Here is a 12,577-nt window from a genome sequence, read left to right as displayed (position 1 = left end):
TAAGGACAAGATTGGGCTTGACTGTGATGGCCCTCATTGTCAAATAGCTTGCCTGCACTCTCCGTTGAAGCTCACAGGTGAAGAATGGTCTTTGGAGTGAGGCACCAGGGCATGACTGGTTCCCATAGAAACCTTGAGTTGGTACCTTCAGGAGAGAAGGGTATTTAACAAATTACTTCCTCCAGGGATTCAGAAGGAATCGTGAACAACATGCCCTCCCGAAGTAGAATTAATGACTGATATAAATGAAGTGGAAGCCTCATTCAGATTAATAGAGCTCAAAACAAATAAATCTCCACAAAAGTGGGATTGCATTATGGAAGTGAGCCAGTGGTTGCCTGTATGTTACTACCTTAGAGCAGGATTACCTGTTTACACAGTAGTCAGTAATACTATAGATGTGTTTATAGATCGGCCTGCCAGATGCATTCAATTGTTCATGCGTTTAACTAAGTTTCAGATAATCAGAAATAAAAGCAGAAAATGCTGGAAATACTCAGCAGGTCAGGCAGCATCTGTGGAGAGAGACAAAGAGTTAACGTTTCAGGTCGATGACCTTTCATCAGAACTGGAAAAGGTTAGAGACGTAACAGGTTTTTAAACAAGTACAGAGGCAGGGAAAGGGGGAGGGGAGGGAAGAACAAAAGGGAAGGTCTGTGATAAGGTGGAAGGCAGGAGAGGTTAAATGACAAAAGGGATGATGGTGCAAGGCAAAAGGAGATGGTAAGGGGACAAGCGAAGAAACAAAAGATGGATCTGGAGGAGTTGTAAATGGCAACAGCAGAATCATTACCAACAGTTGCTGTCCAAAAAAATGGGAGCAGTGGTTGTGATCTGAAATTGTTGAACTCAATGTTGAGTCCAGAAGGCTGCAAAGTGCCTAATCGAAAGATGAGGTGCTGTTCCTTGAGCTTCCGATGAGCTTCACTGGAAAAGTGTCGGAGACCAAGGACAGAGTCAGAGTGGGAGTGGGGCGGAGAATTCAAGATGACAAGTGACTGGAAGTTCAGGGTCACTCTTGCGGACCGAACGGAGGTGTTTCGGGTGATCGGTATGAGACTTCATCGCTCAAGGAATTTAATCCTGGCACTGGCAGTGTTACCTAAAAGAGGCACCGTTTTCAGGCATATCTTCTGCACAAACTATATTTATTAGAGGACATGAAGGGCTGACTGCGACTTCATATCGCCTCGGAGGGCGTGGGTTTGTTACAAATTTTTGAGCGGACAATTTGTAAACCGTTTGATACTGTGGGTAATGTGCAATTATTTCAGCATCGTCGATATGGGCCTCTGTTTAATAACTGGAGGAATAGCCGCAACCTGACAGATTTGGGGAAAGGAACGCACTAATTATTCGAACCATTTATCTCTGCATCTGATTAGCCTTTCCATTAAAATCAAAGATAACAAAATTGGGCGGGGTGTAAAGGGGCTGCCGATTCGCTATGAGCCCATTTCATCCTACTCATGAAGACCAATTTCACCTCCCCCCTCATATCTTAGCCTTTACTATCTTGCCTGATAGGTTTTCTGGAGTGGCACCAGGGATCTGGGACTTCGGTTGTGTGGGGAGACTGGAGAGGCTGGGGTTCTCCTTGAAGCGGAGAAGGTTAAAGGGAGATTTGATAGAGGTATTCAAAATCATGAAGGGGTTTGATAGAGTAAATAAGGAGAAACCGTTTCCAGTGGTGGCGGCGGGGGGGGGGGGGGGTGGGGGTGGTGGTTGATGACCAGGGGACTCAGATTTAAGGTAATTGGCAAAAGAACCAGAGGGGGAGAGGAGGAGAATTTTTTTTGGTGCAGCGAGTTGTTATGATCCGGAATGCGCTGCCTGAAAGGGTGGTGGAAGCAGATTCAATAGTAACTTTCAAAAGGAAATTGGATAAATACTTGAGAGGGAGGGATTTGCAGGGCTATGGAGAGGGGGCAGACGAGCGGGACTAACTAGGTAGCTCTTTCAAAGAGCCGGCACAGGCACGATGGGCCAAATGGCCTCCTCCTGTGCTGTATCCTTCTATTATTCTAAACATTTCATCACCCTTTGAGTAAAGAACATCTTTCTAACATATCGATTTCCAATTTACTGTTCACTCATTCTATCCTGCGCTACTACTGGTTTACCTGACAGGAGATATTCTGGGTTCTGGTATTATGGAACACGTTACATACCTCAGTGAAGTTCTCCCATTAAACTCACAGCTTGTCCTGTGACATTTGGGTTCATCGGTCCATCGGACGAGCTCTGTAGACTCAGTGGGGGTGAAATTGGTCTTCCGCAGCCCGTTTTACACTCCGACCAATTTTCTTTTCCAGTGACCTCAATGACTAATCGGACGGGGGGGGAATTTTTGGGAAAATCTAGTCTTACACTGCCAACTAAGTGTCTCACAAGTTACAAATCCCAAACAATGGCCTCTAATTGTCACTAGAAGGACAGCTTGCTTCATTTTTCCTGTCAAAATCCCATTGTCTGGTGGAATAGCCTGTTTCACAGGCCACTGTACACTTAGTGATATGCCAGGATAGCCGCTTGTATTGGACCACATCGTTGTACCACTTTGCCTTCGTGAATGAGTGCCTGAACTAAATTATCTCCTTGAAAATGAGGGAGAAAACATTTGTTATAAACCTCAAAGTCAGTAATAATAAACATTAAAACCTTTTTGACAAGCAGTGAATATCTTGCAATAGGAATGTCTTACAAATGTTATAATGGTCAACAGTTTAAAATACTTAATACCTTCAATTTTATCAGTCAAGCAAATAATCTTGCTCCCCCTCCCATTCTTAATGGATTGTTCCACTGCAGGTGTCATGGTTTAAATCCCGTCCATGCTCTCTCTGTATTATATTTTCAACTCTTGACCTCATCCAGTAGAAGAGCTCATCTGAGAAAGGGGAAAACATAAGTTTAATAATGAAATTTAAAGTGTAGGTTGAACATTTTAAGATTTAACTAGGATCTCAATAAGTTGTCATGATCTGGAATGCGCCACCTGAAAGGGCGGTGGAAGCAGATTCAATAGTAACTTTCAAAAGGGAATTGGATAAATACTTGAAAAGGAAAAATTTGTAGGGCTGTGGGGAAAGAGCAGGGGAGTGGGACTAATTAGCCAGCTCTTTCAAAGAGCCGGCACAGGCACGATGGGCCGAATGGCCTCCTTCTGTGCTGTATGATTTTATGAAGTGCCGATTAACTGTCAGATCTTAAAAAGAACTCTGTGCAGTTGGGATTCACCTCAGAAAGGAAGCTTAGCAACATCTTACTGTCACATAAAAGCAAAAACACTTTGATGTAAAGTAGTAGTTGAACCTGGAAATTGGAATACAAGAGAAGAAGGCCCATTTCACCTGTGTCAGAAGTATTGATAATGACAGGGTAGATAGAGAGAAACGATTTCCTCTGGTGGGGGAGTCCAGAACAAGGGGGTATAACCTTAATATTAGAGCCAGGCCGTTCAGGGGTGATGTTAGGAAGCATTTCTTCACACAAAGGGTAGTGGAAATCTGGAACTCTCTCCCCCAAAAAGCTATTGAGACTCGGCGTTAATTGAAAATTTCAAAACTGAGATTGATAGATCTTTGATAGTTAAGGGTATTAAGGGTTATGGAACCAAAGCGGATCAATGGAGTTAAGATACAGATCAGCCATGATCCAATTGAATGGCGGAACAGGCTCGAGGGGCTGAATGGCCCACTCCTGTTCCTATGTTCCCGTGTAATGTAAGTGAGAAGGCTGGGGTCATAAATGGCACAGTGACCTTTAGCTGTGATAACCACTTCAGGCACTATGTAGGGTCAAGGATGAATATTATTTTGTTAAAAAGCTCATATACTTACTGTATACCGATGCCTGCCTAAAAGAACAAGGCATGAAGACAAGAATGTACAAAATGGTGCAGCCTTTGAGTATATCATTATGTGCTGATCAGCACATTTGTTGTACTGACATAGTATGGCATTCCGGGACAAGGTAACGGTTAAAAGGCTTTACTATTATTTGCTTACAACATTTAAGTTTGTTTTTTTTTCTTGTTACTTTCTACATTTTGCTTTTCTTTTTCTTTTCTTTGTTTCAACATTTTAGGTACTTGGGACGCAGTTATTTATGCTCACAGTTCTCAGCAATATCACAAGATACAGCTCACCGCCTATGGCACTGCAATTGTCAATGGTGACTCCTCTCATCACTTTAGTACCCTGCCGCCACCCCCTCCACCTCCACCTTTCCATCATCAGCCACTTTTCAGTTCCTTTGGTTATCACAGAGCCAATAGCAGTATAGAAGAATTACCCCATGGACAAGGTAGTCTATCAAACGCTTCTTTCCTTTATTTTTGCCCAGGGTTTCCCAGAAGGTGATCTCAATAAGGTGCCTCCCAGTTTTGTTTGGGAACCAATAAATTTCCAACCTGCTAAATACTAAAGCCAGAAATGTGTTGACGTCCCCGTTCCCCCCAACTTTATTGGTTACTTCTGGGAAACCCTGTGTCATTTGTATGAGAAATAAATGTGCATTAATTTTCATGTGTTTAATTTTTAAGTTCCTTTGTTCTGTTGAAGGATGACTCGTGTTTAAAATAACTGACAGGGTCACGTAATAAAATAATAATACTTGTATTTAGATAGCATCTTCTATTAATTGGCAAAAGAACCAGTGGCGAGATGAGGAGACTGTGTTTTACGCAGCGAGTTGTTGTGATCTGGAACGCACTGCCTGAAAGGGTGGTGGAAGCAGATTTAATAATAACTTTCAAAGGGAATAGCATAAATACTTGGAAGGGGGAAAATTGCAGGGCTATGGGGAACGGGTAGGGGAGTGGGACTAATTGGATCGCTCTTTCAGAGAGCCGGCACGGGCACGATGGGCCGAATGGCCTCCTTCTGTGCTGTATGATTCTATGCAAACGTGTCAAATCACTTCACACAGTGGGAGTGATTTTGACTTTGTGCGATTAACGCAAAATGGGTGATAGTGAATCGGCAACCCGTTTTACATCTCTCGCGATTTTAATTTCCGTTAAAGTCAACAGAAAGATTGGGAGAGATGTGAAACGGGCTGCCAATTTGCTATCGTCCATTTTACACCATCGCACAGACTCAAAATCTACCTCAATGAGTTACTTTTTGAAGTAAAGTCAAGTTATGTAGCAAACAAGTCTGGTAGCTGGGACTTTGGGAGCGCCAATGAAAATTTGATCTCATTTATTGTCACTCGATAACAATTTTTGTCTGTAACATTCATTGCCCCTTTGGACAACCTCTTCTTATGATAGGGGATCTATGACAGTCACTGTGAAAAAATTAAGTTAGTGTACAAAGCTCACACATTATAACATTGAAGGAGGACATGATCCAGGTTCAAATCTGGCCTCGGGCGACTGTCTGTGTGGAGTTTGCACATTCTCCCCGTGTCTGCGTGGGTTTTCTCCAGGTGCTCCGGTTTCCTCCCACAGTCCAAAGATGTGCGGGTTAGGTTGATTTGGCTATGATAAATTGACCCTTAGTGTTAGGGGATTAAATGCGTGGGGTTACTGGGATAGGGTGGGATATGTGTCGGTGCAGGCTCGATGGGCCGAAATGGCCTCTATCTGCACTGTGGGGATTCTGTGATTCTGTGTGATTCTGTGATATGGAGAAATTCTTTGTACAGAAGTTTTAGAAGATAATTATGGGATGTGAATGGAAGCGCATGAAGTGCATTAGGAGCTAAATGCAGCTAATGGTGTAACTATTTCAAACTTAATAGTTGCTAACTTATGGGATAGACTGCCTTCTAAAGTGAATCTGGACTCAGTACAAATATTTTAAATGGGCATATTTTTCGGAAAGAAGTTAATTCATCACCAAGCACAAAGGAGGAAAGGTCACTTGCCTTGACTGGCAGCGTAGTGTGGTTGCTCTGCACATGTCCAGACCACAAAATAGATGTCTGCTCCAATTGCACACACTATCCTGCCGAATGAGGCGGGGATGCAATCTGTTGGAGTCACGGAATAGTGGAACATGGTCTCTTGGCTGTGATCTCCAACACATTGATTTCTCTCCCAGTGGCCAACTACAGAGTGGATTTAACAAAGGGAGTCGATTACCTGATTACCCTCTCTTGGAAGGGCTTATGGAACCAGCAAACTTGTGAATGGGGAAGGGGAGAAAGCATGTTCAGAAGAATATCCTTCCTTTGATGGCTCGGTGAACACCTGACTTATCTGATCTGGTTAGGTTGGTTAGCAGTAGGAGAGGGGCTGCAATTTGCCTCACCACCACCGGGAAAGGGAAGGGAAAACCAGCCATGGTTCTTGCTCTTGATCGCTAGAATATGGACACCAGACGAGGGCAGAAACGGGCTTCTTGAGTGATGCCCGCGTGCAATTCAATACCGCCTTGCTGTCAAGGCTCATATATGGATAATGGCCACTTGAGCAAGGTACTAGAAGGCAACCAAAAGCCCATGGAAACTGTAACCCAGCAAGAAGTCAACATCTTCAGGAGAGGTGGAGGGGAGAAAAATTGGCAAAAAAAAAGGAGAAATGTAACGCTCAACAAGGAAGGTATGTATAAATCTACTTTACTCATTTACGTATTTATACACAATAGAAAGTACCCCTGAGATCTGCTGCATATTTCACATGTAGGTTTTTCAGCTGTTATGCCTAGACAACCAAAGGTGTTGCTTTAGATTTTCTCAACTTAGTTTAGAGCTAGGCTATTTAGGAGTGAAAGCACTTTCTCACACAACGGTTAGTGGAAATCTGTGTCTCTCTTGCCCCCCAAAAGCTTGGGGATGCTGGGGGTCAATTAAAATTTATGAGACTGAGATCGAGAGATCTTTCTTGGGTAAGGGGCTCAAGGGATATGGAGCAAAGGCGGGCAGATGGAGTTGGGATACAGATCAACCATGATCTGATTGAATGGCTGAACAGGCTCGAGGGGCTGAATGGTCTACGCCTGTTCCTGTGTTTCTAAAGCTACGTGCACTGCCATCTTGAACACCTTTAGAAATCAGTCAATCACTGCCTCCAAAGAAAGGAAGATTAAAGAAGATTAAAGCTGCCTGATCCCCCAATTTCTGTTGTTGAAATCAATAGTTTGGTGCAATCCTTTTGTAATGAAGTCTTGTTTGCCGCAATAGAATGTCACTATCAAGAGAGGTGTGTGAAGTATGAGACAGACAGTAATTTAGTGGGAGACAGACAAAACGGACTTAAATCAATATTTCCGGAGCACGGGCAACCTGTTATTCATGGGGAATCAGAGGGTGAGGTGGGTGGTTGAAGGCTGCCGTTATATTGTCACTATTATCTCTGCGGGCAGAGTTTTTCACTGCGCGTCGATGAATAGGTTTTAGCATAACACTGGAGTCAGGCCCCAACTTAGTTACAAAACACAGAGTGTGACCCTCTGCCGTCACCCCCCGCCCTCGCCAATGTTACCCCTCATTTTTGGGGGGGGTTATGCGGTCCCTTTAACGGGTGGCGTGGCCCATTCAAAATTTCACGTATGCGCAAAATCTCCGATTCAAAAGCGGGTAAGCGGCCTGCGCAGGACCTTCAGACAGCGTAGCGGCTGCACAGCGTAGCGGGAACGTTGCTCCCCCGCCATCACCCACTAATGGACGCAGTCTCACATTACTTAGGTTTGACACAGTATGGACTATAACTCCAGTGCAATGTATGGTCAGGCTTGAAAAAATGTTCTTGCAGAGTAGCTCCCGGTCACTTTTATAAACTTAATAAAGAGGCTTGTTTTAATACTTTGAGAAAATGAGCACTCCTGTGTCATGTTTTAAGCTCGATTGTCTGGGAGTATGCACAGAGCTGTCTTCTGGGCATCAACAGGGTGATTGGCTGCCCAGCAATATAATGGGAGCTTTTGCACAATACACCACCCACTCAAACAGCCTAAGACCAGTACAGGTAAAAGTACTTGAGCTGGTCAGCTCAGTCAACTTCCTCCCTGTCTGTCCCACCTTCCCCCTGCTCGTATTCATCGGAATCATATCATATATTCAACGAATTAAATCATTGAAGAAGCAGATGAATCTTAAAACCCTATGGTACATCAAGAAATACTTTTTTTTATAAGCTACATGCTAGAACACTTTTTCATTGCCTTCAGTAAACCGTAGAATCATTACAGCACAGAAGGAGGCCATTCGGCCCATCGTGCCGATGCTGACTCTTTGAAAGAGCTATCCAATTAGTCCCACTCCCCCTGCTCTTTCCCCACAGCCCTGCAAATTATTTCCCCTTCAAGTATAGATCCAATTCCCCTTTGGAAAGTTACTATTGAATCTGCTTTCACCACCCTTTCAGGCAGCGCATTCCAGATCACAACAACTCGCTGCGTAAATATTTTTTTTCCTCATGTCGCCTCTGGTTCTTTTGACAATCACCTTAAACCTGTGCCCTCTGGTTACCAGCCCTCCTGCCAGTGGAAACAGCTTCTCCACATCTACTCTCACAAAACCCTTCATACTTTTGAACATCTCTACTAACTCTCGCTTTAACCCTCTCTGCTCTAAGGAGAACAATCCCAGCTTCTCTAGTCTCTCCACCCTATTAATCCAATAGAATCCCCATTGCATTTTTCGCTGTTGCCATGACAATATATAGCAGCAGGGAATGGATCAGAGAAAGGCAGCTTTTCCGTTCAGAGTAACTGACAAAAGCGATTACTTGCTTCATCACGCCTCGGCAAATATTACACGGTGTAATTAGCAGTAGGCAAGGCTCCCAGCTATAACGTGCGGACTCCCCCGCTGTAGCTGATCTATAGCAGAAAGCAATACATACAGCATTTCAATTAGATGTAAAAGAGACTACCTGATGCATGAATTTGAAGTGAATAAACTATGCTTTAATGATCCTCTATGTTACTGGGTTTCCTTAATAGATGTTAAATTATAGCCAAACTGTCCAGATACGCAACCCCACTTCAAAGAGCGATATCCTGCGAATTTTTAATTTTCAATATTCTCTCAAAATCTGAAATTGTAAATACTAAACATAGTATCGTGTATTTTCCTAAAATACAGGTCGGCACATTTAGAATTAACACCTCTATAGCTTTGGCTGACTGCTTCTATTGGCTTGTTATGTACATCTTTGGTTTAACATTGGCTATTGGACTCCCCTGGTGGCTCAACTGGTACATGCACTGTATGCTGTAGTATTGAGCCGTGCAACCCAGGAGGGTCAGAATAGATTGCAATGGTCACCTGAAATGTAACCTCTGTGGCAGTGTAAATTAGGTGACTTCTTCCCTCCAAATCATCTCTGGCATGCGTAAACCACCTCAGGCGTAGGTTTATGCAAGGACCAATTCAGAGGCAGGGCAGTGTACCTTCACAATGTGCTTGCTGTTAAAATGAGCCCTCCCAAGTCAGCATGCATCCTGTATCAACAGATGCAATTTTTTGTTGTCAGTCTGTACTTGGAACTGTAGTTTCCACATGCAAAGTAGAATAAAAGTGTCTCTCCGTTGAGTGAAGAGGGTAGAGAGAACAATGGAAAGCCAACTGACGTTCCTTTGCTCTGTTAATTCCTCAGTCTTCAGGTTTAACGTTAACATTGTTCCTCAGTGCTTTTCAAGTTGCGTTCAATGGCCCCTAAAGTTCAAGGGTTCACACTAGAAAGTGTCAGCTGTGGCTTAGTGGTAGCACTCTCGCCTCTAGGTCAGAAGGAAGCACAAAATCTAGGCTGACACTCCAGTGCAGTACTGAGCTAGTGCTGCACTGTCAGAGGTGCCGTCTTTCGGATGGGATGTTAAACCGAGGCCCCGTCTGCCCTCTCAGGTGGACGTAAAGGATCCCAAGGCACTATTTTGATGAAGAGCAGGGGAATTCTGCCCGGTGTCCTGGACAATATTTATCCCTCAACCAACACCTAAAAAACAGATTATCTGTTCATGATCATATTGCTGTCTGTGGGAGCTTGCTGTGCACAAATTGGTTGCTGCGTTTCCTACATTACAACAGTGACTACACTTCAGAAGTACTTCATTGGCTGTAAAGCTCTTTGGGAACGTCCTGAGATCGTGAAAGGAGCTGTATAAATGCAAGTCTTTGTTTTCTTTAATTTATTAGATAATTAATGTCACACGGGCATATCAAATGTAGCTATTCCCTCCAGCTTTGGGACAGTTACTTGGATGACATTATGCCAATTTTCATGCAATGCTCCTTGACCCAGTTTCAGGAGAACGCTTATTTGTAGAAGATAAGGGTTTTGAAAGACACATAATGGTTCATGTGACAAAAGGCTATGGGCTAGAAAGTCATCTTGGGCGGTGGCACAAAACAGGCCCGTTATGCACAGTGCCTGATATTCAGTTCCATTGCAGTCAACGTGGGTGGTGTCAGCTGATCCGATACTGCCCGTTCTGCGCCACTGCTCGAGATGAATTTCTAGCCCTTTGTCACTCTATAGCCGACATTATTGTGGGTGGAGGTTAATGAACTAATCCAGTGCAGGCATAGTTGAAACTAGTCATTGGATTCCACGTGCTATGAAACTAGAGTTGGTAAGCAATCATATATTCATGACCTACTTATAAAGCTGTCAGAAATTAACCCTTTAATGTGCGGCAGTAATGTCATTGCAATAAAACAAAAAATAAGTAGAATTGCATTTAAAAAAAAATTCAGACAATACAATTCTAAATGTTCGACAGTTCCCTTTTCTAAAGCTGTCCTCCAGAGACTATCAGAGTCCTTAAAAAGTCAACTATGTGCGCATTTTCCCAGGTGATCGAGCAGCTTTTTGTCCATTTCCCTAGTTGGTCTAATGACTATGTACACATATTCTGAGGCGATCTTGTAGCTGTCAACCCATTGTCTCTGATGTCCTATTGGCTTTGTGCCCATTCCCCAGATGATCTAGTGCCTGTGTGTTCATTCCTCCTGGTGATCCAGTAGCTGTGTACCTATTTTCCCTGGAGATCCTGATCCAGTGACTCTTTATCATTTTCCCTGGTAATCTTGTACCATGTGCCCATTTGCCAGGTAATCTTTTGGCTATATACAAACAATACAAGAATCAAGGTGAAGGGGAATCGAGTTGTATAGAAATATTGTGCACAGTGACTGATTAACTTCCAATGATACTTGTATTTCTGTGTGAAGTTTTTCTCCTCATCACCTGTAATTTGTCTGCTCTATGTGTCTCTGTGTGTTTTGAAGGATGTTTCTGCTTTTCTAGTTTGAAGCACGTCTGCTTTCTAGGACTCTGGTAGCCTACAGCACTGGGCTCAGCCCTGTTCCAATTCAATCACTCAATCAAGTAGGGTAGAGTCCCATGGCTGCTTATGACTCCAATGTGCCTTCACTGTAGAGAGAGAGAGGGAGAATGTCCCATTCCTTGGCTAGGCCACAAGTGGAAGTATCTCACTGTGGTAGGATGTGCCATCTCCAGGGGCAGTGAAATAGAGGGGAGAGGGGAGAGAAGGTCCACCAGCATCAAAATAGGTCACATCTTTAAACCAAAAGTTCCTAAAGAACGGGACTTGATGAGCATGAAGGATAGAAATAAAATGGTGGAAATAATCATTCACTGGGCCTTGCTTATAACTTCTCACCTATGGTGTGGGGAAATGGCATCGGTCATTAATGATAAAGATTATAGGAAATTCTAACCTGCTGAATTAGTTTTCTTTGCTGATTTCTTTTCGCTGAACTTTACAACACAAAATTAGGCACGGTGAACTGCTGGATTTCACATCAAATCAATCCCTTTCTACTCTGTGCCACAATAGAGATTTAAAAGGAAAATGCAAGAGCCTGTCTTATTGCTGTGAAAACAACAAAGTTTGATCTGGAATGTAAAAAGGGAGGGAGGGGGGGAAACAAAAAGGACATTCAAAATTTGACTGACCTTCCTGCAGGTTCCCGAGGTTCTGAATCAAGCCCTTCCCATCTGTCTCCAGTGCAACCAACCACGACCACCCCTGAGGAGATCTGGGTGCTACGGAAACCATTTGCAGGTAGATTCAGTGAAAATGTCTCCAACCGCATTTCATTTCAGCTTCAGCAATGAATCCTGACAGCCTCCTATTGGGCGCTAGCCCAAGACATAACATTGTTGTCCCCGGGAGTTATCCCCAATATTTATCCCTTAATCAACACCTAAAAAGCAGATTATCTGGTCATTATCGGATTGCTATTTGTGGGAGCTTGCTGTGCGCAAATTGGCTGCCACGTTTCCGACATTACAACAGTGACTACACTCCAAAAAATGTACTTCATTGGCTGTTAAGCACTTTGGGACATCTTGAGGTCATGAAAGACGCCACATAAATGGAAGTCTTTCTTTTATTAGTTTGGCACCAATTGGCCATTTTCCTGATTGTCAGCTAATTCTCTGGTAACTAGGTATAGCCTCGTTTTTCTAATTCCAGCATCCAGTTTGCCAAAATCTTCTCAGAGAATAGCACAGGTTGCAATATTGCCCTGTTATGTCCCAGGACATTTTAGCCTGTCAGCAGGAAACTCGCAACCATGCCGCACTGTCCTACAAGGGTCAGATGAGGTCCAAATCCTGGCCTGGAATCTGCAACTGGATTCAATTCAGTTTGGT

General features: G+C 43.5%; 1 protein-coding gene across 5 annotated transcripts in view; it reads left to right on the top strand.

Annotated features, from left to right (window-relative positions):
- caskin1 (CASK interacting protein 1) overlaps positions 1 to 12,577 on the top strand; it is an 854,777-nt gene that overhangs the window by 761,748 nt on the left and 80,452 nt on the right. For 4 of the 5 annotated variants that reach the window (XM_086000521.1, XM_086000520.1, XM_086000519.1 and 1 more), the window contains exons 11-12: positions 4,090 to 4,308; positions 11,886 to 11,984. In XM_086000521.1, coding sequence (XP_085856647.1) covers positions 4,090 to 4,308; positions 11,886 to 11,984 — 318 coding nt within the window. The remainder of the gene's footprint in view (positions 1 to 4,089; positions 4,309 to 11,885; positions 11,985 to 12,577) is intronic. The other variant, XM_086000518.1, reaches the window with a different exon arrangement.

Source organism: Somniosus microcephalus, chromosome 11 (assembly GCF_052327205.1).
Source record: "Somniosus microcephalus isolate GS21.2 chromosome 11, FLI_Smic_1.0, whole genome shotgun sequence".
Lineage (NCBI taxonomy): Eukaryota > Metazoa > Chordata > Chondrichthyes > Squaliformes > Somniosidae > Somniosus > Somniosus microcephalus.
This window is presented reverse-complemented; position numbering and strand designations above follow the sequence as displayed.